General features: G+C 42.9%; 1 protein-coding gene and 1 pseudogene across 1 annotated transcript in view; both read right to left on the bottom strand.

Moving 5' to 3' along the window:
- The window catches only part of LOC143390230 (chromodomain-helicase-DNA-binding protein 1-like), a 51,174-nt gene extending 41,070 nt beyond the window's left edge, over window positions 1–10,104 (bottom strand). Inside the window, 5 exon segments of the mRNA XM_077108333.1 lie at window positions 1,946–1,977; window positions 2,777–2,891; window positions 3,391–3,497; window positions 6,554–6,666; window positions 9,996–10,104. Coding sequence (XP_076964448.1) covers window positions 1,946–1,977; window positions 2,777–2,891; window positions 3,391–3,497; window positions 6,554–6,666; window positions 9,996–10,104 — 476 coding nt within the window.
- Window positions 10,105–14,380: 4,276 nt separating this feature from the next.
- LOC143390252 (heat shock factor-binding protein 1 pseudogene) lies at window positions 14,381–14,872 on the bottom strand (annotated as a pseudogene).
- Between the last annotated feature and the right edge of the window lie 12,166 nt (window positions 14,873–27,038).

Raw genomic sequence — 27,038 nt, forward strand, 5'->3', positions numbered from 1 at the left:
AATATAGCAATGGAGAAATATAACATTAACAAACATACTAAAAGAAACAACTATGTTGTTGGGATTCTTGTTATGAGTCAATATTATAAATGTCCCTTTATTACTAAGGCTCTTAAATCCGCCCAGAAATGCATTCAGAACAGACTGAAATATAAAAAATGTGTTTCTGCTGAATAAGGTGACATTTCAGTGCTTCTACATACTTAGAGAAGCTTCTCTTTAAAACACGGTCCAGGGCCTGGGGTTGTGGCTCATCAGTAGAGCACTCGCCTAGCATGTGCGAGGCCCTGGGTTTGATCCTCAACACTACATAAAACTAAATAAATAAAATAAAGGTATTGTGTCCAACTACTACTAAAAAAATAAACATTGAAAAAAAAGAGGCCCAAGGTACCAAGTTCTGGGTTTGAATGTCTGCTCTGCCTTACTTGGATTCTTAATCTCTTAATATCCTTTTTTGTAAAATGCGAATAATAATCCCTGCCTACTAGGATTTTCATGAAACCAAAATGGGACAATTTACATAAAGTACCGAAGAACATTTATGTCCTAATCTTATTACCTTCTGAGACCTGCCAGATAGTACCGTGTTTCATGGATATCTTTGTACTCCTCATCCCTCTACTGTACAGACCATGGGGCAGCTCTATGATTTACTTTCCTGGTTATTACCAGTAACTCCCTTTCCATGGAGAGACTTCAAAACAAGACAAGTTGGATATTAAGAAGACAAGAAGAGCTGGGGTAAGGACTGAGTGGTAGAGCAGTTGGGAGGCCCTCAGCTCAATGCCCAGAATCATAAAATGAAATGACATGAAATAACGTGACACGACATAAAAATAATAAATAAAAAGAAAGAAAAAGCGGGAACACATCATATGCTCATTTAAATGTAAATTAAGTAAAACAAAATACTGGATGGAATCATAAAATCTTGGGCCCAGTCTTCAAAATAAGAGTAAAACAGAAACTCATTTACAACAATCTGGATGAGGAAAAAATATTTAAAATATTGATAAGTCCCTTTGAGAACAAAACCTGAGTATGAAAGATGCACACAGGGCACGATGGGGCACACCTACAATGACAAGTACTTGGGAAGCTGGAGGATTGCAAATTTGAGTCCCATCCCAACGACTGAGTGAGACTATCTCAAAATAAACAATGAAAAGGGCTGGGCATGCAGCTCAGTGGTAAATGCCCCTGGTTCAATCCCCAGTACCAAGACATAGTTAAATGGACAAATTACAAGTATACTTCAAACTTCTTTTCCAAATAGTCAGTTCTATAGAACTGACTGCTACCTGGTAATTGCCAGGAAAAGGCACCTATACTACAGTAAGATCTCAAGCAGCAGTCCTCACAGGTGTCTGTGCAGTTACAGTGTAAAGAATCCAGTGTCCAGGCTGGATGCAGTGCCCCACCTGTGACCCTGGAGACTCTGGGAGCTGAGTCGGGAGGATCACAAATTCAAGGCAACTTAGAAAGAATCTGTCTCAAAATTTAAAAAAAATTAATAAATAAAAAGGACTGGAGATGTTGCTCAGTGGTAGAGTACTCCTGGGTTCAATCCCCAGTACCAAAATAAAACCAAAAAACAATAAAAATCTGCTAGTAATAAAAATCTCTAGTAATCTGCTAAACACCAACCATGTAGATTTAATCTCAGTTGTCACAATAGTCATCCAAAGTAAGAAAGGTAACTACCCCCAGTTTACAGATGAGGACACTGAAGTTGATGGAAATTAAGAAACCAACCCAATAACACATAGCTAATGAGTAGAGGTTAGATCACAGAATTCCCACCATGCCTGCCTATACATCAACAGGATCCAAAGAAGACAGACCAGACATATCAGGAAAGAGGCCAAGTATCAAGAAGTGTAAGACAAGACAAGACTTCCACACATTCAGCACAGTTTCTGACAGGGTACAGTATACTCACGATTTTAGGAACGGTGCATCTTTCAAGAAAATCTGAAAAATTAAAAAAGACACATTAAAAAGACTGGTATTGCTGGGCATGGTGGCCCACACCTGAACCCCAGCAGCTTCTGGAGACTCAGGCAGGAAGGTGGCAGGCTCAAAGCCAGCCTCAGCAACTTACTGAGACTCTGTCTTCAAAAATAAAAAGGGCTGAGGATTGGTTCAGTGGTTAAGTACCCTTAGGTTCAATCCTTGGTAACAAAAGAAAAAAGTTAGAATTAAAAAAATAAAGACTGGTATTGATAAATTCTGATTATTAATAATCTAGTTTCTTATTTCTTGTTAACTCTCTTAAACCAGAGGATCTAAGCCTTTAACTTGTTTACTAAGTTAAAATCTAAGTACAGTTTCTAAGTAGCACTATCACACAAACAGAGAGAAGTTATGGTTAAGTAGAAGGCCTTAGAGTTGCCCATTCTTACTCAGATAATGATTTAGAACAAGACTGAAACTAGGCATCCTGCATTCCTATCCCCCGGTTATCAGACATGATGCCTCTGTACATGAAACCCTCTGCCCTGCTGCCTGCCTCCTCCTGTTCATCAACAAAGAGGCAGCTAAAGTGCCACTTTCTGGAAAGCTTTACCCTTAATCCACAAGTAGAGAGGGAAATATGTCTAGCTACCTTGAAGAACAGTGATTCTGCACTTCGTTTGGTCACAGTCCCTCTTTGACAATGTGATGAAGGTGGATGTCCTCCTAGAAAAATGTGTGCTCTCAAAAAAAGTCAATATACTTCAGTGGGTTCTACAACTTCTAAGGACCCAGGTTAGGAAAAACGAATGAATACCTCATAGGTGGTCAGTAGCACATGAAAACGTGACTTCTGTTTTAGGTCTTGCTGAAGATGGGCTCTTTCCTCCTTGTCCCCTGCATATGTTACACAAGAAAGACCTGGAGAAAATCTAAATCCAAGAAGCAGATGACCCAAATGCCACAGCCATGAGATGGTGTGTGCATGTCATGGACGGACTGCAGTGTGCAGATGCCATTCATTAGGTGCTGGTCACAGAACTGTACCTAGAATAATGGTTAGACTTCAGAGTAAGGTCTGTGTTAAGCAGGGAGAAGGATCAGGTCTAAGAGGGTCTCATGCTAACTAAAAATGCAATGATGTTTCTCACTTTTGTTACTTCCTATGTTACTATGAGAAGGACAGTTTCTCCTTTACATCATCAAAATTTATTGAGAATAAGTACTAGTCTTTAAATTGTAGAAGGGTAACAGTAACACCCACTGGATCCTCCCCGATCAGATCTTGTGTCTTGCCCTCACTGTTTCAGTTCAACCTTTCTGGAATAAAATCATTGAATATGACAAGATTTTGCTTCATGATCTTTTATCCATCATCTAGAAAAATATCTTCACATAAACAATACAAGTTCAGCTACATCTACTCTGTACCTTTCCATTTCTTCTTTCCAGTTGTTCAAAACGGACAGAGGACTGAGAATCAGAAATGGTCCTTCATCATTTAACCTTCCCATCAAGTAAATGAGAAGAGCAATCGTCTGAAACAAAGCAGGCAGTGTTGATCACCTTTCCAGGAGACACAACCATAAAGTTCCCACAACCATAGGCAGAGAACACAAACTGTTATACATGACTTGCTTTATAAAGAAATTCCATACAATCTTCCTCACATTAGGAAACTAGTATGTTCTTAGAACGACATCCGGTAAGCTCAGTGACTTTGCTAAGGAAATTGATGGTGTTCAATTACTTTAGGAGTTAACAAGCAATGAGGCTCAATATTTATGTAACTGAACCAAAGGGAAAAACGTCAGGAAAGAACAGAAATCAATGAAACCAATACACCTGTTGGAAAACAGCAGGAGTACTTTAAAAATATTAAGCCAGAGTGCTAAGACCTGACAGCAAACAGTACATGCACATCACGGCCTTGGCCCTTGGCTCGGCTGCTCTGATGAGAGTGCTTTGCTTCCTCCCCAACTTTCTCCCTCCTTCTATAACCATTTAGAGGGTGCCTTCTACTGGCTCAAGTTCTAAGCTCAAGTTATATGTGAACAAAACAGATACAACCTTTGGTCTTTCATAATGGGTGCATTATAATCATACTGTATAGCAGGATCCATATGACATAGTTGTACATGCATATATCTACAACACGCATTCAAATGCAGAAAACAGACAATAAATCATTCTCACAAGAAGTATGAGTATGAAATGAAACTTTGCAAAGCCAAATGTGCATACTTCGGGACATGTTTGAGTACACTTATGACTCTAAAGTTGCTCTCAACAAACAAAAACACGTGAAGAGCTTGCATCCCCAAATACTGTGCTATTTCTGAGGAAAAATATGCCCTAAGGATCAAATTCAAAATCCTCAGAAAATTATAGGCTCAAAGGTGTTCACATCAAAATTAATTTAAGTAACCCAAAAAGGGGGAATTCATGATTCCTCATCAATAGGACGTTTAAGCAAATTATAAATTCTCGATGGCATACTATGCAGCCAGTTGAATGATTGTGAATATAATAAAATGCAAAACTACAGTGCCAATGTTACATTAATGAATAGAAACCATATGGGCTAGATGTGCACTGTAACTTCAATGATGTAAAACATACCTTGCTGCTTATGGCTGTGGTTAGAGTGCTGTGATGACAGAGTGGCAGTTCATTTTTTTTTTGACACAATCATATTAATCTTAAAAAGGAAATGATTTTCTCATTTAACTATCCCAGCCCAAAGTGTGTCCAGAGCATCCCTCTAATAAGTGGCTTAACTGGATTAAAACCATTCTGTTGAGTGCTCCCTGGGGATGCAATTTAGAGAAAGTTTGTCTTTATTGCCACAAATCAGAAGTGTCTACCAAATAAATTCAGAGTCACTAGTGAATTTTATCAAACATCTAAAATGGAAATGAGAACAATTTTACATAAGCTCTTGCTGAAAATTGAAGAGGAACACTTTTCAATATATTCTATGAGGCCAGCTTTACCCAAATACTAAAACCAGACAAAATTAGTATAAAAAAGAATATCACAAAACAATATCCTTCATAATGTAGATGCAAAATTTCTAAACATACTTTTACCAAAACAGACTTGGAGTTGGTATATTTTTAGAGAATTTAAAGTAGAGGTGGAAAGGCAAAGGACAAGTGGCATTTGCTGGCTCTCTGTGAAGTCAGTAGGACAATTTCAATGACTGAGACAAAGGAGATTATAGGGAGGATACCTCCAGGAAACTGATTTTTAGTTTCATAGTTCTCGTACAGGAATATACCAGGAACAGATTTGTTTGCCCAAGAGAGAAAAGTGATGAATCTCAGGGGACCTTATATAAGTGGTCGCATTGTTTCTGAATAATGCCAAGATTGATGAGGTACATCTGCCTAAGTAAAGGAGGCTTCAACATATGATCAGACTAGCCTATGTGCACCGCTGCTCCAGCTTAAAGTTTATACACACACACACACACACACACACACACACACACACGGTGAGAGTCGGAGGGGACAGTTGAACTTCTAAAATGATGATGAGACCCTTGCTCATTCTGTCCAGTGACCACTGGTGAAACTTTCCTGGGATTGAAAAGTTTTTATCTTCCTGATTTCTGATCAAGCTGCCTCTGACACATATCATGATTGTACCAGGATATCTTTTGTATCCTTCAGATAAGTAATCCTTATGTGATTAACCCAAGAGGTATTGTGACTGAATTTTCCATTAATCCAAGGCCATGTGTCAACCCAGGGCAGTATTGCTTATTATCCTGGCAGAAGCATCAATTTCAACACTCCACCATTGATCACTAGATCAATGCCCAAGGGGGCCACATCTGATTCTCCCCTTTTAAGGTCAGAGAGTCTAAGTTTTATTTTGGAAAACATAGGGTACTTCCTCCATATTTCTCTATCACTGTAGAAAAATGGGCAGAAGCCCGACCCCAACCCACCCTCACTGAGAAAGAGAGAGTAATATTAGAAGCAATACAGTTAACTTCATATAGTGTTACTAAGGAGCACAGTCAATTTGGTCCTTGGGCAAGTATACATGCTTCACACAGAGAAAAGCCCTAAACCTGGGCCCATTAATTGCACTTGTAACTCAAGTAACTTTTCTCACAGAAACATGTCAATGCTCATATAAAGGTAATTACATAATTAATAACTACCCCCACAACTAGAAAAATCAATCCCAAGGTTGTGATCTCTTAAAAGTTAAGCATTTCACATTCTAGTATATACATACATACACACACACATACACCCTCACACACACACACATATATAACAGCACTTAAAGATGGTATTAAGCCAGGTGTGGTGGCACACGCCTATAATCCCATTGGCTCCGGAGGCTAAGGCAGGAGGATCATGAGTTCAAAGCCAACCTCAGCAATTTAGGGAGGCACTAAGCAACTAAGTGAGACCCTGTCTTCAAATAAAATACAAAAAAGGGCTGGATGTACGGTTAAGTTTTTAGGTGCACCTGAGTTCAATCTGGGGTACCCCCCCAAAAAAAAGATGGTAATGAGTTGTGAGGAGGTGTTTCAGTGTAGGTAAACAGTGCTTCTTCCACAGTAACATACCTGGCAGGTCTTACCAACGCCCATCTCATCTCCCAGGATGCAGCCATTTTGACAGTGGAATCGCTGGGCTAGCCAGTTGACTCCCTCCAGCTGATAAGGGCATAAATGAATTCCTAGAAATAAAAAATATAGCAAAACCAGAGAGCAGACATTTCAGCAGATATGTGGGCTACGCTCTAAGGCTTTGAATGAAGAACATGGCTTACATTCCCTTAATGTCAAACTTTTTTGGCTATATCTTTTATTGGGACATTCTATGTATACAAACATTAGCTGATTTCCAAATTTCTCTTTGGGCAGACTTGGGTTACCATTCAAAGCCCTGAAATAGCCTGTCACTGTTATACAATCTTCTTGATCGATGAGAAACTCAGCCTGGGATCTGTTCTGTAATACCCAGTCTCAAGCCACTGTCCTTTCCTGGAAATAAGTATTCCTGGAAGTGATGTGACAAACAACACATGGACTGTTCATATGCTTGCTTAATGGCACTCATCTAAATCTGCCATTCCTGCTATATTGTCCCTTAAAGAAAAGGGGACAGTAAAACACCATGATACTGAATGCTCCCTTTCTGTTTATAAAAACCTAGCAAAATTAAGGGACCAATGAGATCAAGCCTAGGCTGGAAAGTCCAGATACATATCATCTTGGAGGACACTGGCTTCTCTCTGCACACAGGGCACTAGGGCAAGTCAGTGTTATATGTAAAAAGCTACTTTCTTGCATGTATGCTGGTCATACACACAAACTAAAGCTGATGTCACTGCTTCCTCAGTCTAACATGTAAGCCTCCTCCCTCAATGGGGCTGAGAAGAGAACTGAGGGCTCTGTGGAAAGGATACATGTCACTCGTTTGGCCACAGCCACCAGGCAAAACACCAGGAGCAAGAGAGGTACTGCTTGGAGAAGCACCTTCAGGGACACAGGTGCTATCTGTTCAGTCTGTTGCCACGGAACTCTTCCTGGAGCTGTCACTGATCTGTTAGAAGCTTTCCCCGATAAACCATGTCTCCCATGCTGTCTCCAGCACCTTCTTTGGCCTCCTCACAACCTAGTACAACTGGGCTGTGGACTGCCCCTGCTAAAGGACAAAATGAAAACAGGACTACACTGTGCGCCAACAGAGAAGCAGGGTTAAGAACGGAGATGCTGCTACATAAAGGGTGTTTAAACCTGAACAAGGATGGCAATACACTATAAATATTTATATTATAAATATTTATAATTATATCTATAAAGTAGTCAAAAGTAAAAGGCTGATGGGATGGGGTTGTAGTGAAAGGTTAATAAAACAGGTACTTGTCACTCCGTTTTTCTGTATGCTCAACAAAACACTGTTGAAATCTTAAGAAACTGTTTGCTATTCTTGTTCCCAGAATGTGCTGTCCCTAACTGCAAACTGCTTGCTAATCTTGTTCCCAGAATGTGCTGTCCTCCACTGCCAAACTGCAAAATGTAACTTCTCTCCCTGCCCTCTCCAAGAAAAGTATATAAGCTCTGCAAAAGCTGGGCTCAGGGCTCTCTCTCTTTTTGCTCTGTTCAAGTGAGTTCTGAGCCTCAGCATGCTGACCAATAAACCCTTTGCCATTGCATGAGATAGTCTCTTGGTGATCTCTTCCTCTGACGCTCGCCTGACCCTTACAGTAGCTCAGTGGAAGAGCACTTGCGTCACACATATGAGGTCCTGGGTTCGATCCTCATAAAATAATAAGTAAAAATAAAGATATATTTTTAAAAAAGTAAAAGGTTGAAGTGGTGGATAAAGAGTGACCCTCAAAGAGTTCACGCATAGACCTCAGAATCAGTGAATGTTACCTTACTTGGCAAAAAGGAGTCCACAGCCATGACTAAGGTTGAGGGTCTGGAGATGGGGAGACCATACTAAGTAATCCTGGATTACCCAATCTAATCACTCACACCTTTAGAAAATGGACCTTCACCAGATGTGATTAGGAGGAGGTGACTATAATGAGGCAGTCCAGGTACCCCCGCCCAAAAGACCTTGCCATGATTAACCTTCTCCTCTTGTGAGATCAGGATGCCTTGCAGTTTGAAGCTTCCTCTTGTTCTAAATGATCTGTTGGCTCTCCAGAGTCAAGCCTCTGTCTAAAACTCCAGTCAATGTCTGGGCTATGATATTCTACAGAAGCTTTGCAAGATATTATCACTGGGGAAACTGAGGAAGGTTCCATGGGATCTCTTTTTTAAAACTGCAGGTGAATCTATAATTAGTATATAATAACATGTTTAATTAAAATGATATGAAACTATACAAAGATAACAGTATTTAATACTTAAAAGATGACTGCAAAAGTAAAAAAAAAAAAAAATCATCCAAAAAGAAGTTAGAAAAGGATTTAATATAGGGAATCAGGTCACCATAAAATTTTTTGTTGGAAAGGCTGGAAAAGCAGCCCCCCGGTTTAGCTTCCTGGTACAACTGCTGGATGACTATCAGAACTGGCTCATTCAGGTGGTATCTACCTCCAGGACCAGGAATCCAGGAACCGACCAAAAGCGTACGCTATTTCCCCAAATGTTTCACAAAGAACACACACTACTGCTGGAATCAGGAAAAGAAGAATCTTGACCCACACACAGTTTCCCTACATATCCATCTACTTTAACGAACAGGAGGGCCAGTCGCCCACCGGCACTACCCTTGGTACCGTCCCCCTCTTCCCGCACCTCCTGGTGGTGGACGCCCGACTACTCCCCCCAAGGCTCCCTGCGACCCGCCCCTCCACCCGCGTCCCCTGCGCGTCTCCCCGGGTCACTGCGGCGGACCAGCCTGCTCACAGGCCCCTCTCCACCCGCCCTCCACTCTGAGGGAAGCGGCACGGCGCCTCGTTTCCCAAGAGCCACGGAGCCCCAGAGACGGGAGCGGGCCGAGCGCTCTCCACCGAGAAGCGCCGCTCTCTGGGCGGGAACCTCGGGCGCCCCCGCCCCGTCCTGCCGCGCCCTCGCCCGCGCACTCCACCGGCGCTTCCGAGAGATGACTGACGGCGAGGAACGGGGAAGGGGAGGCAGGCAAGGGTCGCTGCGGCCGCTCCCCGAGGGCAGGACGGGACCCCGACTGACCGCGCAGGACGGCGCGAGTGTGCGTGGCCCGAACGCCGCGGGGAGAACCACCCAGCGCGCGCAGGCTCCCAGAGTCAAGGGGGCGGTGGGTCTTCCAAGTCTGACCGCAGCACCACCCGCACAGCCAGACCGCCTGGACCCGGGCTTCGCGCCCCACCGGGCAAGTTTCCTCGCCCACCGCCTGGCTACCCGGAAGTGTCCCGCGCCGAGTTCTGCCCACCACGCGAGCGCCCACCCACTACCGGCAGAGGGGAAGTCCCGGCGCCCGCGGGAAACCCTCCTTCGAGACCCGGCTCGCGGAAAGCTGGTGTGCACGAGGTGGCGCGTCTGGGCGGCCCTTCTCCTGCAGCCCACTTACCTGTCAGGCCACACTGCCGTAAGTCCGGCTCCTGCACCCGCGTCCTCACCGCCTTGGGTCTGCCCTTCGCCTGGAAGGCTACTAAGAAGCCCGGCATGCTGCCCTCCATCTGGCTGCGAGAGGCTCCGCCTCGCACGCCGTGGGTGCCCCGCCTTTCCTGTGAGCCGCGGAGGACCCTGGGAGCACCGCTCAGGGCTGTGGGAGCGCCGAGCAGCCGCCAGGGGAGGCCCGCTGAGGGCGTCTATTGCGAGCTGGGAGTCCGCCACCAGGTCAGTCCTGGAATTCTTGGCTGGAGCCCTTGGCTGAGAGTAGAGCTACTCTGCTCTCAGGAGTCAGCTCAATTCTGTTGACTCTAGCGGTAACTTGGGCAAGACTCTGAAGCACCCTGAGCTGTTCCTTATTAGCTGTAAGCAAAAGCCTCCAAATGTTGCTGCCGCCAAGGGCATTTCAAGGTCGCTATGGGAGTAGGTAGATTGCCCACTGGCTTAGCTTCAGGGTGACGAGCCTCAGTTCTGGGTGATCCCGTGATGTAGTTTACCACTAGTACAAATATTATCATAACCACAAAGTCACTGCATTTACCCCCATACCTCCTAGGTGCTGCCCTAGGAGCTGACACATATTTTCTTATTTAACACAACAACCTTATAAATAGGTTTTATTTATTGTAACTGGAATTTGAATCAGCAAAACAGGGAACAGAAGCTATTATTTTCCTAAGTAACTTTACCAGAGTATTATTTCCACATAAGTTAATCCTGGTGCTTCCGTTGGCCTTTGATAAATTCATTGTAAACTACAAAAGAGTTACATTTGGTTGTTTTTTCGTAGAGACGCCAACAAAGCATGGTTTTATGAAGCTAATTGTGTGTCTTGAGTCTTCATGAATACTGCTTGAGCCACCTACTCCATGTGCCAACCACTTATGTCACTAGAGACAGAGGCTACTAATCTCATGGAGCTATACTTTAAAAAGAAAATAAAGGCAATAAATAAAAACCAGATAGTGATCAATGCTAAGATAGTGGTAAATGCTAAGATCCATGCTAAGACAGTAAAACAGTGTCGCATCTTAGGGCTACATTGATTTTGTCCAGCACCTTTCCTATTCCCAAGTCCTAGGCCAGAGGCCTGACTCTGGGGTCCCAACACATCAAAACTGATCACTTTCTCCGAAAACCAAATGGAAAATAATGGGGAAAAGGAGCTTCCATCAATGTACCTATACTGGAAAGACAAGTGATGTCAATGTCCCAGTTCTGTCTCTCAGGTACTAATGAGAGCTTTAGCTTAAATAGAGGAAGAACTGGTACAGGAACCAAGACGGACGTGTAATAAGCAGTCCTGGTCAACTGTCATGTGGTCTGTCATTCTCTTGAGTTCTGATCACCCCGAGTCTTATTGGTGTTGAGGACATTGCCAGCTGTTCAAGGGCGATGTCCACTTGCCTCATGGGATATTTATCTATTAGATCTGTGATCCTGGAATGGGGGGCATTCAGTTCCCATGGGACTCTATTGCTCCTGCTGAGGGAAGGCAGTCTCTTCACCATTGATCAGCCTGTAAGACTCACTGTTTGTGGAAAATGTGGGGTAAAAACTGAAGACTTCTAGGCACCACTCCAAGGCCCAGAAGTAGAAGCAAGCTGGCTGTGGAAAATATCTTAATTTTTTCACACCTTCCTGTCTTCAGTCTTAAAGGAAGCATATTATCAGCTTTAGATGAATACTACTTACATGATTAATATGTTTATACTTACATAAATTAGTACATCAATTATGGAAATGCTGTGGGTATCCTCAAAAAAAAAAAAAAAAACTAGAAATAGAACTACCATATGACCCAGAGTTGTGCAGGAATCTGACCCATGCTGAGAGCCATAGCTGAGTTGGAATGACACATGGCATTTTTGCCAGAATGGAGTGGTGACTCCACCAAGCCATTGAGATGATGATGGTTATGTTAAATTGTATTCAATTGTATATTAGACCCCTGCTGTCAACCTAGGCCTGCTACTTTGGAGTTCTCCCGGGGATTCCTGGAGAGTTCCCAATGGTTGGGGAAGGTCTGGAGGAGGGATTTCTGGTTGGTGTGGTGTGTGCCTGGAGGTGCCGCATGGGAGGTTCCCGGGGAGCGTGTGTGGAGTGTGCTGGTGGAGTTCGGAAATAAAGTTTGTTCCTGCTTGAGTGGCTCGTGATTTGTGCCCAGCCAGACTGCGGCAGACCCAAAGTTTAATAAGGGAGTAAAACAGACAAATACAAAATGAAGAAGAGATGCCAAACTTTATCATGCTTTTAGTTACACATTAGGCAGCAGCAAACCCAACTGAAGAAACAGATATTTTTAGCAAAGACAGTCTCTCTAAGTCCCTGTTTTATTTTCCTATTTGCGGGTTTTTTCAAAACCTTACCATAGATTGGTATCCTTTCGTGGCTTCTCTGAAAGACTCTCTGGCTATTAAACTGCTTCTCAGTGTTTTTGCATCCTATTCTTTGTTTAACTTGTTTCCTCCCCTCCAGATTTTAATGCACTACATTTATCTGCTAAAGCAATGATATCAACCACCTTCCACTTAAACAAAAGGGTGCTTATTGTTTTTTAACTTAAAGTATATTTCACAGATAGCGCCCTACCTCTAAGCTAAGTAGACTGCTGATATATTGAGTCTGGCATCTAAAATATAGCTGAGAAATGTAGCCAAGAGACTCCAGATCTGCAAGTCAGGTAACACGTTTAAAAGTTTTACTCTGAATACTGTAGAGGCAGGCAAGGGAGAAGCAGAGAGTTCAATTTGGAGGCTATTGCAATAGTCTAAGCAAAAGATCATAATTGGGGGACCAGCATGGTTGTAGTAGAGTGATGAATAGATATATTGTACAGATAATGCCTAGAAGATTCACGGGTTGAGCATTGGCAGGAAATGGGAGAATATAAGATGATTTCAACAATTTGGCATTGATAGAATGGAGTCACCATGTTGAAGGAGGAAGGCAGCAAAGAGTTTGAGGACATCAAGTATTCATTTTTGTGTTGGCAAGTATGCAGAAATAGGGGAACTCTCATACATTGCTGGTAGGAATGTAAATTAGTACAGCAATTAAGACAAACACTCTGGGGCTCATCAAACACACACACAGAGAAACTAGAAATACAACTATCATATGATTCAGCAGTTCCATTATAGAGTGTATATCCAAAGGAAATAAACTTAGTATGTGAAAGAGATATCACTCCCCAGTTTATTACTGCACTCTTCACAGTAGCCAAGATGTGGAATCAACCTAGATGCCCATTGTGGATTTCAGGCACTTTTATTTTTGGCCTCTGAAATATGTTACTTCAAAGAAGTCAACTCCTCCCCAAGTCCGCACCATCCTCCAATAGCCAGCGGCCTATCGTTTCTACTGCTCTCAATAGCCCTGAACACACCCTGCATGCAGGCTACAGCGGGCCCAGGGCTCAGTCCTGGCAGCACACACTCAGGTTACCCTGAAGAACCTGCTGTTGGCCCCTCCCAAAAGCTGCTGCAGCTGGATGATAATCCTGGTGACTTCATTACAGAATCTGTTTTCCCCATATAATCTATAAATAGACAATATATTTCTTAATATTATATATTTGCAATACATACAAGACTGGTGATATGGGAGACTTAAACCCTACTCTTTTCTAGGTTTGCCTTTATGAAGACCATGGTCACTGCAGTTTTGAATGGCAAATGTTATTAACTCTGTCTTTTATAATCAGCAACAAAAATTATTACTCTTAAAGAATTTAGGTAAGAAATAGTTCAAAAACCTGAGCCTACTACCAGTCATTCATCATTTTTTAGCCAAGTGATTGGCACAGACTTAATATTCTCTCTTCTTTTTCTCTTTTTCAATCAGTAGCTCAAGGAAAGGATGGAATAATTAAGTTTAAAATCCTGCCTTTTTTGTGGTAACCATTGTAGATGAACAACTAGAGGCCTACTGAAGTATTAGAATCTCATGCAAAACTCTAACGAATGCCTCATGACATCAGGCTATTTGAGTATTTCCTGTATTTAAAAATACTAACGCAGTACAGTGGCAGTGGTTACCTTTCACTGACTTTAGCATCTGATCTCACAGACTAGTCATAAGTTGCGGTTCAATGGAGTTTTGGCAACAAAGTAGTGACAAACACTTCTGAATAAACAATTTCTAGCGATTTGGAAAGTATCGCCAACACATTATTTAGTGTTAGCACAACAGTCACTTTGTGCTGAAAGTGAAAGAATCCAAACTCTACAAATGTTTTACTTCACCAAGTCCAACAATAATTGAAGGATTTACTACTTATCTAATAAAAAATTATACAGCAACTTTTATCAAACAGCAACTACTAGAAAAGAATGACAGGAAAAAAGGACTTCACAAAAATACACTAAAAAGTTTGACAATTTTATGCAGGAACTGCCAAAATTTTAGTGCTTAATAATTAAGAGCACAACTGACCAAGTTTCAAGATGTGAAGATACCATGTTCCAGAAACTGGAGAGAAAAATCACTCTAAAAACTTATATGTGATAAGAATGCACTATAATATAAAACCTGTCTACACTTAGTAGTAGTTAGTTGCAAAAAGCCATTCAGTCTTCTCCTGGCTTGGAAAAATGGTGTTCCAGATTTCAGGGTAATTAGCAACCTTCAACTCTTTTGTGTGGCAGGTATCTTGTTTTATCCTTCCAGTTCTTCCACCCCAGCCTGTGTCATGAAGTCTGCGATGTTTTTCTCCAAATCATCAATGCGACTACTCATATCATCAATTCTTCCAATGATCTGGTCGGACACGGTCTGGAATTTATCTTGCATCTGCTGCAGGAGTGTCTGCACCACCGAGGTGAGGTCCTGCATGGTCTTGGGGGTCAGTCTCGGCCATCTCTCCGGTTCCCAGCTTGGCGACGAGGTCTCAGACTGTCCTACAATGGAGTTTTTTTTCAGCCAAGAAAAGATGAAATTTTATCATTTAGAGTAACATGGATGAGCCTAGGGACATTATATTGCATGAAAAAAGTCAGGCACAAAAAAAGACAAATACCACATATTTTCACATAATGTGGAAACTGAAAAGGTTGATGACACAGAAGTAGAGAGTAGAACTGGGAAGAGTGGGAAGAAGAAGGGGTGGAGAAAGGCGGGTTAATAGGCACGGGTCCAGCTGGATGGGAGGAATACTTCTAATGCTCTCTAGCATAGTGGGGTTCTCATGTTGATGGTAATTAATTGAATATTTCAAAATAGTAAAGAGGATTGTTGTAGGGCATGATGTAATGTGGGGCATGTTGCATCAGAAAAGAGGAAACTTAACTTGCTGGCTGCTACCGGCTTCCCAGTCCTGGGGCCACAGGTGGCTAAAAGAGCACCTAGCGATAAGCCAGAAGGCATTGCCGTGGGTTGTGATGAAGAATCGGACCACCTCTAGGATAGGCTCAGAACCCTTCTGCCCTCGCGGACAGCTCCTGTCTCCCATTACTGCCTGTAGGATGGTGAAGATGTAAATTCTCCCCACCCTGCTCACCTTTACCCTGATTGGCTCCTGTACATTATATTAGCTGTGTATGTTTTCTCATTAAATGAGATCCTGCTTTGACTCTTCTCCCTGGCGCTTCTGATGGTCCTCCTGCGAGGGAGGGCTGGGTGCAGACGGCCAGTCATTTACCTTTCTTGGCCTGTCCTGCCTGGGGCGTTCTCTCCCAATCTCTCCCACAGGTCAGGAGGGAACAGGGAGGCTAAAACCCCCGACATCTGGCGCCCCACGCAGGAGTGAGAGTATGGAGCCAAGCCAAGCGAGTTTTCCAAGGTAAGGGTATCCCTGGAAAGATGGGGCAATCTCACACTAGGCATAAGGACCCAGCTCTTAATGCTCAAAAGCCGAGGTTTAGAGATCTTGGATGCGCAGACCAATAAGGTCTGGGAAACCTTGACACTCTGGGGTCCTGGTTGATGGCTGAGGGAGAAGAGGAGGGAGAGGTTTGCGAGAGGGAGCTAGGCCGGCCGGCGGGAGCCCCAGGTGTTTCTTCTTGGGGCCCACTGCAGGCCCCACCAGCACCCGGGCGTCTGAGTCCCCAGTCCCACTCCGCCTTCGGGCATTGGCCCACCTGGGACCCCTCAGAACAGTTGGTGAGGAAGAGGGAAATTAACCTGGGAGAGGACCCCCTCTGAGGGACTATCTGCCCTCAGCGCCTGCTTCTCTCCTGGCCCCTCAAGAGGAACATCTAGGGGCGACAAAGACCCTTTTAAGACACCTACTCCTCCTTCCACCAATCCTTGGCCTGGTCCCCTAAATTCCACACTAACTGCCCCTGTCCCAGAACACATGGTAGACAGTCAGAATGGGGAACGGCCTCCGACATATTGTCATCCCTCTCCCCTCGGAAATTCTCCGCCCTCTTACAAAAAAAAAAAAAAAAAAAAGACTCAAAAAAAGGCCATCTCCGAGGATGGGCCTAATTCGCCCTGGGCTGAAACCATGCTCCATCGTCTGGAAGGGTCAAACTCCGCCTAAGACACCCTGCCCCCAGTGTAAAAAGGGATTTCATTTGGCAAAAGGATTACAAGTCCAAATTTGATATTGAGGGGAAGCCTTTAAACTAGTAATGGGGTGCCCTCCAGGCCCGTCACCCAAAGGAGGTGCCCCGCCTAGACACTGGCCTAGGGTCCACTGGCCAGGCGAGAGGCCCAGCCAGGCCCGCCCGGGGGCGGGGCCAAGCGGAGTCCCTGGCCGCCACTGCTGCCAGCCTGGACCTGCCCACCGAGCCTGGAGGCACAATCTCATCGGCTCTTGCGCAGCCTGGTGGCAGCTGGAATCTGGGACACTCCCCGGGCTGTCTGAGGTTGCCAGGGGACATCGATAGGGAGAGAGAATGGCCTTCCAGCGCCGCCTGAGGAAAACAGCTTCCTTCAAATTGGCAAAATAATGAAATGAAATATTTGAACATTTTAGCTTTGGGTGGGAGCATAAAAATTTGCCAGCAAGGAGCCAGCGGGGACTTAGAGGGCTACCAAGGATCTTGCCACCTTCCTTGAGAGGGTGGAGAAGAGCCTCCAAAGGAAGTCCCCCTGGGCCCCTTCAGGATTGGCCCCGATTTATATAGATATAAAAGAGGGGGGACACCCGCCATCCTCATGCCTCCTGAGCTTTATAAATGCAGGGTTAGCAACATCTCAAATCCATAGCAGCTGATATCCAGAACTCTAGTTTAGCTATCCTTACTTCTGCCACAATGGTTCTCCCACACCTGGAGGCTTATGGATAGATATGTTAATGAGCACCATTGAGGCCTATTTCAAATGTGAAAAACCTTGAGGCTTACTTACAAACCCACATGCAAGTTACAGGAAGAAGGATGGGATATCAAAAGAAGAGTCTAACCCAGGTGGTAGCCAGGATGCTTTTTTCAATATCTATTTTTAGTAGATTTTGCCTTATGCTCTTCCCAAAACCACACATATACTCCAAAGCTGGCATACCAAAATGGTTTTTCTTTCTTTTTTTTTTTTAAAGAGAGAGTGAGAGAGGGAGAGAGAGAATTTTAATATTTAATTTTTTAGTTATTGGCGGACACAACATCTTTGTTTGTATGTGGTGCTGAGGACCGAACCCGGGCCACACGCATGCCAGGCAAGCGCGCTACCACTTGAGCCACATCCCCAGCCCCCCAAAATTCTTCTATCATGCCCTACAGATTGTGAATGTCCCTAACATGACATAATGATGAATGTTTGAGGTAATAGATAGATCAATTACCCTGATCTGATTAATTCACATTATATACATACACCAAAATATCACACTGTGTCCCATAAATATGAAAGTATGTATTGTTATGTTCATTAAAATTTTAAAATACATGCATTGAAGGCTTTTTTTTTTTTTAAGAATTCATGTCGAGAAAAAAAAACAATTCAATTTTGGACAGAGTATCGTGACACAGGTACAGAGACCCAAGAATAGGTTTGGCATAGGTAACTGGATAGATTATTCTAGAGTTCAGGGAAAAGGGTCAGAGCTGCATCTGAATAAGGAAGTCATGATTTTAGGATCGAGCTTAGGTTCTAATATCCTCAGGAGTGTGACTGGAACTATAGAAAAGACTAATCCTTGGTCAACTGATATCTAGAAATTGAGAAGAGGGGCAACAGAAGAGACTAAGAACAGCCAGTGAAATCATATGAGCACTAAGGAATGACATCCCTAAGGACAAAGGAGTGGAGCCTCACCGGTGAATGTCTACATCAGATGCAGGTAAGAGGTGGGGTGAAGAAAGGGTAGAAAGTAAGCACTGGATTGGTGACATCATGATGGCCAGTGGCCTTGGCAAGAAGTCCAGTGCCTGATGCAGTGGCTGAAACCAGAATGGAGGGAAGAAGGTGGAGACAGACTCTCTCACCCCTTTGGAAGTGTTTTGATGTAAAAGGAAGCATAAAATTGGCAGCAATAACTAGCAGTAAGGGCAGTTTATTTTAAGGTGGGTGATGTTAGAGCAATTGAATCCTGATGGGAATGATCCAGGAAGTGTTCTGGAGTGAGATGCACAAGTAGAGGGTTGGCATAGACAGTAAGGCTCAATATGAGATTAGATTTGGTGGTGACAGCACCTGATGTCTCCTGACTCTATTGAAAAAAGGAACGGTGTCATCAGGTGAGCCTGGTGGAAGGGGTTGGAGGTTTGAAGACAGAAAGATGTGAAACAGTTGTCTGGGGAAGTGGAGAGGGAATGGACTGGAGGAATATGGTACCATTGCCAAGCAGCAGTGAGGGCCACGTGAAGTTAATGGACATGAGACCAAGCAGCATGGTGTGTGCTGGCTGCAGGTGGGGAAGAGGTAGAGAACTGAGTGGACATTTGCCAGATGAGTACAATAGAGAGTGATCACGTTGGTCATGTCCCCAGTGTCTAGAAGACAGGCGAACATGTTAGATAAGGTCCCTGCACTTATGGAGCTTAGATTCTAGTGATGAGCAATAGAAAAAGAAAGGGGAGTACAAATAAGGTAGTACAGTGCTAAGAAGATTGCAAACAGGGTCACGATAGTGAGAATGGGGCTGGGAGCAGCTCTGGATAGAGTGGGTGGAAGAGGAGAGCGGTAAAAAGATGACATTTGAATTATAGTCTGAATGATGAGAAGCCAGCTTTGTGAAATCAGAGGAAGAAGGTTTAGGGCAGAGAGATCACACATGCAAAGACATTGAGACAAGCTTTGCAAGGGATAATAAATATATTTTAAGAATTGGTGACTGAGTTGGGTGCAATGGAGCACTTCTGTAATCCCAGGTACTAAGGAGGCTGAGATAGGAGTATGGCAAGTTCAAGGTAAGCTGGGCAATTTAGTGGGAACCTCTCAAGATAAAAAGGTCTGTAAAGTAAAAGATCTGCAAAGTAAAAAGGCACGCAGCTCAAAGGTAGAACAACTACCTAGCATATGTGGGGTCTGGGTTCACTCTCTAGTGCTGAGAGAAAAAAGATAGTGACGATGCACTTGAAGGGGTTTGCTCATCGTTGACCACAGGGCTGAGTGAGAGAGAGAGGCCAAGGTGGGCTCCCACAGGCTTCTGCCCTGGGATATGGATGTGTATGCCACCACTGAGGACTTCTAAGAGAGAGAAGCTGGTGTGAGGGAGGGAAGACCATACAGTCACCTTCAGGATGTATTCGATTGTCCTGGAACAGTGTCTGGCCTGAGGAAGCACTCAAAACATACTGTAAGATGTCCCAGTGAGGGGTCTGTGGAGGGATTGAAAACTCTAGGACCTGATTGATACAACCTGAGGTCAAGAGAGGACATTCAACACGTAGGCAAACAAAGGCACAGACAGTTTAGGAAACCTGTTCAACATTTTCGAGCGAGTCAGTATTAACTGTCTGAACGAAATCTAGCTCAATCCCTTTTTCATTCATTGCTCTGGTCATACAATAATGATGCTTATATTAATGTTTCTTTTCTCCACTAGAGAGAGAAATGTCCTCGGACAACAGCAACACAATAACAATAAGTGACCAAATCATATTTTGGTAGATCTTAGCATCTTCAACCCCAACCCAAACAAGCATGACTGTAGCACAGGTTTGTTAAGAGGTTGCGTTTGCTGTCCACTGTGTTGCACTGTGTTTACTGTGTTACAATAGGATACTAGACGGCAGCATCTGGTGAGTCATATATGGAGCTTGAGTAAAAGATGTGGCCATAGGGAAAATGTGTATAGAACTCTTCTTGCGTACATGAACTTGGACCTTTGGGCTAAGGTTAGAATTAGGTCAGTGCCCTCCACTGAGTTGAAAGAAATTTGGGTTTTCTTTCTCCCAAGAAAGAAAGACCACATTTGACTTTGATGTAATTATATATCTTAGGCATCAAATTTATATAATAATTTTAAAACTCAGAGAGCCCAAGAGCCTGAGATTATATACTACGAAGAATGTACATTTAAGTAAAACTAGAAGTACTTTACAGCACCCTGGCACAGTGACCTCTGAGAATCGATGCTCCTTTTCTATACTGAAGGGCACACACTGAAATATTCTCAAATAAATCTTTGAGAACATAGGTCAGAGATGTAGATAACTCTGTACTGAAACTTGCCTGTGTGTCTTATTTGACAGAACAGTTCTTGTTTTCCTTTTTTGTTTGTCTGCAGTACTGGGATTGGACCCAAGGTCTTGGGCACGTTAGGCAAGCACTCTTCCTAATAAGCCACATCCCCACCCCTTTTAATTTAATTTAATTTTATTTTAGGTTGCCAGTGCTGGCCTCAAACTCACAATCCTCTTGCATTACCCTCCTGAATAGCTATGATAACGAGCATGTGCCTTCATACCCAGCTTTTATTTTCCTCTCTAATTGAATATGTTTTCAAATTAGTCACAATAATTTCACTTTTTGTTCTCTGTCCAGCAGGAAAGGTTTTATGTGATCCACTTAGCCAGCCCCTGAAGCTTTTGTTTACTAGTGCTGAACTTTTCTGACAAATTTCTATATAAGCAGCAAGTTATCAATAATAAAATTACATGAAGCCAAAATATTCTCATGATTCAGCCTACACTGAAATCGTAAGAACTCTCTGTGACTTCCTCTTCCTGTGGATTGGTAAGAACCCAAAGCCATCTTATATCCTAACTTTACAAAGCCTGGGTCTTAGGTTTGAAAATGAACATACCTGTTGCACATGTATCTGTGTTGCTGAGGTACAGTTGCAACGTTAAGCCAAAATGCTCAAAAATGGCATGTAAAACAATCTTCGTCATCAGAGGGCCTAAACAGCCTGAGTGCATCTGAAAGGCCCCTGGTGCGTGGCAGTTCAGAGTGAGGACAGTAGGAGCTGTCCCTTAGCACTGTGGTGAACACTGAATGAGACTACCTTATGTATATATAAACAAATTCGAATTTTCAGGATATTTTGAAGGACCAAAACACATTAGATGGAAATGAACCTGCCTGCATCTCACCAGTAAAGACTCCAGAGGTCAAGAGTTATCCTTCATGTTCGAGGTACCATGGTAATCTCCTTAGCTTGGAAGTCCACAGGCATGGCCCACAGCTGTGGTCTCTGAAAGTAAACAGACAAGAGTGTCATGGGTAGCCTACTCTGGTAGGTTGTATTCCTATTCCCAACTATCCACTGTCTCCCCTGTGGGATTATTGTGAATCCAGCCCTTAGACATTCATTCTTCTCTGAATGGGCAGAGCCCGTGTCCTTTGTTTTGGAATGTGAATGGATGTGGTGTCTGAGTTGAAGCTTTAAATGTGCCTGATTGGATGGTTCCTACCCCCTGCCATGAAAACTATACAAACCAAATAAGTTCCATGGTGGCTAAAATCTTTCCTAAACTTTCATGTAAGTATTAATTCATATCATTTTCAAAAAGTATCTGTCTGTGCATAGATATGTGTGTGTCTCTCAATGTCCTCACCGGTAGAGGTGGAACTTCAGTTGGGCCTGAGTCTCCATCACACCTCTTCATGTGTCCTGTATCTCATATCTCATTTCCAGCTTACGTCTCCACCTTAGGTCTTCTGCTGGGTGTGCATTTGGCTATGAGAATAAGGTCAAGGTACTGTTGGTTAATTAATGACATTCTGCCCATGTGTTTGGCCCTCATCACCTAGAGCACTTATTATCTAGGAAAGTCTCTGCCATTAATATTTTCTTTTTTTAACTTATTTTTTAAATTTGTTCTTTTTAGTTATATATGACAGTAGACTATATTTTGGCATTTTATCCATACATGGAGTATAACTTCCCATTCTTGTGGTTGTTCATGATGTGGAGTTATACTGGTCATATATGTGTATTGGAACATAGGAAAGTGATGTCCAATTCATTTTACTGTTTTTCCTATTCTCATCCCTTTCCTTCCCTTCATTCCCCTTTGTCAAATCAAAAGTATTTCTGTTCTTTTCTCTCCCAGCCTTTTTGTGTGCTAGCATCTGCATATCAGAACATTCAGCCTTTGGTTTTGGGGGATTGGCTTATTCCAATTAGTATGATAGTCTCCAGTTCCATCCATTTACCAGCAAATGCTATCATCTCATTCTTCCTATGGCTCAGGAATATTTCATTGTGTGTATATACCACAGTTGCCACAGTTGCTTTATCCATTCATCTGTTGAAGGGCACCTACTTAGTTCCATAGCTCAGCTATTCTCAATTTGAGCTGCTATGAACATTGATGTGGTTATGTCACTGTAGCATGCTGATTTTAAGTTCTTTGCATTTAACCCAAGGCATGGGATTACTGGGTCAAATGGTGATTCCATTCCAAGTTTTATGAGGAATCTCCATACTGCTTTCCAGAGTGGTTGTACCCATTTGCAGTCCCACCAGCAGTGTGTGAGTGAACCTTTTTCCCCCAGCCTCGCCAACATTTACTGTTACTTGTATTGTTGATAATTACTATTCTCAAGTGAGATGGACTCTCAGCATAGTTTTAATTTGCATTTCTGTAATTGTTAGAGATGTTGAAGAACATCTTTTCATGTTCTGATGGTTATTGGATAGTGCAGACCTTGCTTTGTCTGCCTAGCTGGCCTATGTGCTGACCATGTAGTCTCAGGAGGCTGAGATGACTTTCGCAGCCTCCTGTCTCCTGGTATGTTATTCACTCCCATGGTCTTGAAGACTGGTGTACTTTTAACTTATAATTTTTTAGTACAACTGTTAACCCCAAAAGACTGAGAGCTAGCTGGGTTGTCTTATTTCCCCTAAGGTGTCTATCCCTTAGTCCTAAAGGGTCCTTTTTCCATGGATGGTGGTCCCTGACTATTTCAAACCTACCAACTTCAATTCCTGGCTTCCAGAAGTCTGGTTATCAACATTCCAAACAAACAAACAAAAAAAAAAAAGGAGAAGGAGTAGAAGACTAGATCAAAATGTTTTCTTTAAAAAGTTTAGGTCAAAGTTGCTCACATTTTCTTCTGTTCCTTGGTGATAATTTAATAATGAATTTATGCATAGGTTCAAAAAGAACCAGGAAAATACAGTTCCTCATCAGTAAATCCCATTCCAAAGGGATATATTATATAGTAAGAGGAAGAGATAACATTTTAATGGGTATCCAGTAGTGTCTGCTACTTGTCTAGCCACTAAAATTCCATGTTAATTCTTCTCATTGATATGCCATTCCCACCCCAAGGAAGACAACCCCAGTCCCATCTGGCTACTGCACCCCACTTAAATTGTATGTTTGGGTGACATGCAGTTGTCTTTCTCAGATTCAGATATAGCTCCTTGGGGTCCAGTGATTCATTAACTGGAAGAACACCTGCCTGCCTTCTCCAGTGCCCAGTAATAGAAATTGATGTTTGCATATGAGATGTCCTACTCTTAAACATCCCTGGGCCCTTCTACTACCATACGTCTTGGGAGGGATGGAATGAGAAACTAATTCTTCTGAAACCTCAAAGGAGATACATTTAAGTAACTGGAAGAGAGAGAGAGAGAGAGAGAGAGAGAGAGAGAGAGAGAGAGAGAGAGGGAGAGAGAGAGAGAACATTGCTTTCTCTTTCTAGGAGAAAGTAGCATTAGACGGAAGGTACTTAGTGACAAAAAGCATTCTGTTTGGTGGAAATCTGTGAGGACAGACACTAGTAAATAAAGGTTTTTTTAAAAATTATTTATTTATTTTTTTAGTTGTAGCAAAACACAAGACCTTTATTTTATTTATTTTTATGTGGTGCTGAGGATCGAACCAGGCACCTTGCATATGCTAGGCAAGCACTCTACCACTGAGCCACAATCCCAGCCCCAAATAAAGGTTTTAATAAAGTGTGGCAGGAGTAAAGTGAGAAGAGAATCCAGAACAAAATTTAATAGCAGCTCTTTAAAATAAGAATTACGTGATGGGGTCATCTTGATGTGTCCACTGAAAGATAAGGAATATTTTGATGAGTAACTGTTTTGACAGAACCATATCAAAAAGTACAAACATTCTGCTGGATGCTGTGGTGCTCACCTATAATCCCAGTGGCTCAGGTTGTTGAGGCAGGAGGATCACGGGTTCAAAGCCAGCTTCAGCAACTTAGTGAGGCCCTAAGAAACTTAGTGAGACCCTGTCTCAAAATAAAAGAAAACAGCATGTGGCTCAGTGGTTAAGTATCCTATCCATGGGTTCAATCCCTGGACAGGCATCTTCCTGATGGAGTAAAATGATTGTCTAAGTCAAAGATTCTATTTTTAACCAGATTTTAAAGAGTTGAAATGAAGCAGCTAGAGTTCAGCTAAAAGCATTTTAAAACATGCATGGGGGTTTTAAAGTAAATTTCTACCAACAGGGTAGAGCCAGGATGCAGGCCATGAGGTGGGGAGGAGGCAGAGAAGAGGGTAGGATCACCTATTTGGATAGATGCCCAGGAATGTAGTTTTTCTGCATTTAGGCATTCACATCACGCTTGCTTGGGAGTTGTTTACACTTTGGCTTCAGTAGTAGGAGTGTATTCCTTTAAGGGAAAAGCAAGAAGTTAAAAGTGGATGCAGCTGGTAGGGGAGCTCAGGAGATTAGAAGACCTCTCTCCAGAGTGAGTAAAAGGGAACCACCCACAACCCAGCTGAAAAACACACAAGTTGTTTCTTTTCCTGTCCAAAGCAGATCCAACCCACATTTTCTTCCAGTGTAGAGAGGGAGAATTGGTGCCAATGAGTGGTGGGGGTGTGGGCTGAAAGGAGGTGGGGCAGACTGCCTGCCCCTGGGCTGGGCTGGTACTTGCCTAGTTCATGTTTCTTTCATTACAGCAGAAAGCCGGAGTGACTTTCCCATCTCAGCTGAAGGAGCAGCCAGTTGCTTCAGGAGAGAGAGTGAGACAGTGCTCCTCAGCTCTGGGCCTTGCAGGATTTCTTCTAAAGAGGCCAACCCCAAGGCACCTCATTTATTTGAGTGTGAAGGCAGCTGTCTTTCTTAAGCACTGTTGGTACATGTGTGCTTTCTGTCTCTTGTTCTTTCTTCAGGACAAGTGGCATTGCCCTAGCCAGGTGAAGATCTCTGGAGACCATGACCAAGAGAAGAATCTCTGTGATTGGGGCTGGAGCCTCCGGGCTCTCTTCCATCAAGTGCTGTCTGGATGAAGACTTGGAACATGTTTGCTCTGAAAGGACTGATGACATTGGTGGGCTCTGGAGGTATCAGGTAAGTCTTGTGTCCCTTAGTACTAGAATCCCTCCTTGCAGCTGGGTGCATGCAATATGTTACCTCATGTCAGGAGATATGCGAGCTTGATAGTGACTGAACCTGACAGGGCTCTGCCTGTTGGCTTCTTAAAGCCCCACCCCACCTGTAATGAGGGTTTCTCTTTCCCTCTGTGGGCTGCAAAAGCATCACACATGGGACTCTTTTCCCTATTCTACAGTTTATGAAATCCACAGAGAACATTTTCTTATATTAGTTTTGCTGTTTTTCAGAAGAGGGGAGAATGAGTAATGAAGCCACACAGCTTAGAAAGCACATGGGGATTAGAAAATGTGGAGTGGTGGCTTCTGATGTGTCCTAAAGATAAGTGAGCTAGAATCACCTGCCAACAACTCCTTCCAGGAACACCCTCCACCTTCAGTCATCAACCTCATTTTTCCTTTTAAGAAAATCCAGCTATTTCTCTGACAATTCTAGTCCTTGAATAAAATATAAAATCTGATAGAATTGTTTGCTTTAAAATTCTTTCATTGAGAAGTTCAAAGTCCTTTGTCTTTCAGAAGAGGGCAGAGGGCACCTGCAACTTGGTTTTCATGTCTTTGCATATACTCAGCTTTGAAGTTAAATTGTTTAAATATGCATCCAATCCTGCAACTTGTTAGTAATCACTTAAAATATTATACACTTAAATGACAAAAACCTATTAAGTGCCAAAAATATCAGTCATCTTCACTGATCTCTAATTTGATTTGCTTTTAAACTCATTTTCTGAACCAGTGAATGGAATTGAGGTGCCATGGATATATTTCCCATCATAAAAACTAACACAGTGTTGGCCAGCTGCTTAAAAGGAGATTGGGCTGAGGCTGTAGCTCAGTGGTACAGCACTTTCCTAGCATGTGTGAGGCACTGGGCCAATCCTTAGCACCACATAAAAACAAAGGCATTCTGTCCATCTACAACTACAAAAAAATAAAATTTAAAAAGTGGACTTATGACATTACTTTGTAGAACAAAAGTATTATATCTTGGCTTCATTTTGGGAACTGATTCTGACAATACTCTTATTCATATCTAGAATGGATCCCCTTAGCAAATCCCTATACCTTTATCAGAATCAGTCAGACGTGGGCTGAAAAACCTGCTAATTCAGTTTTTAGTCAACAGAAAATTCTACTGTTGGAATCCAGTCACACCCTAGTGTGCAGGTTAAAAGCACTGCTTTAGATTCAAAGACTGTCCTTCACAAGAAGTATGGCCTTGGGCAAATCATCACACCTCTTGGTGCCCACTGTTTTTTAATCTTTACAAAGGGGTAATAGTAATACCCACCTTAAACATTTATCTTGGGGAATAAGTGGATGAATAATTATATCAATCACTTACAAAAGTGCTGGTTCTGC

Source organism: Callospermophilus lateralis, unplaced genomic scaffold (genome assembly GCF_048772815.1).
Source record: "Callospermophilus lateralis isolate mCalLat2 unplaced genomic scaffold, mCalLat2.hap1 Scaffold_52, whole genome shotgun sequence".
Classification (NCBI taxonomy): domain Eukaryota; kingdom Metazoa; phylum Chordata; class Mammalia; order Rodentia; family Sciuridae; genus Callospermophilus; species Callospermophilus lateralis.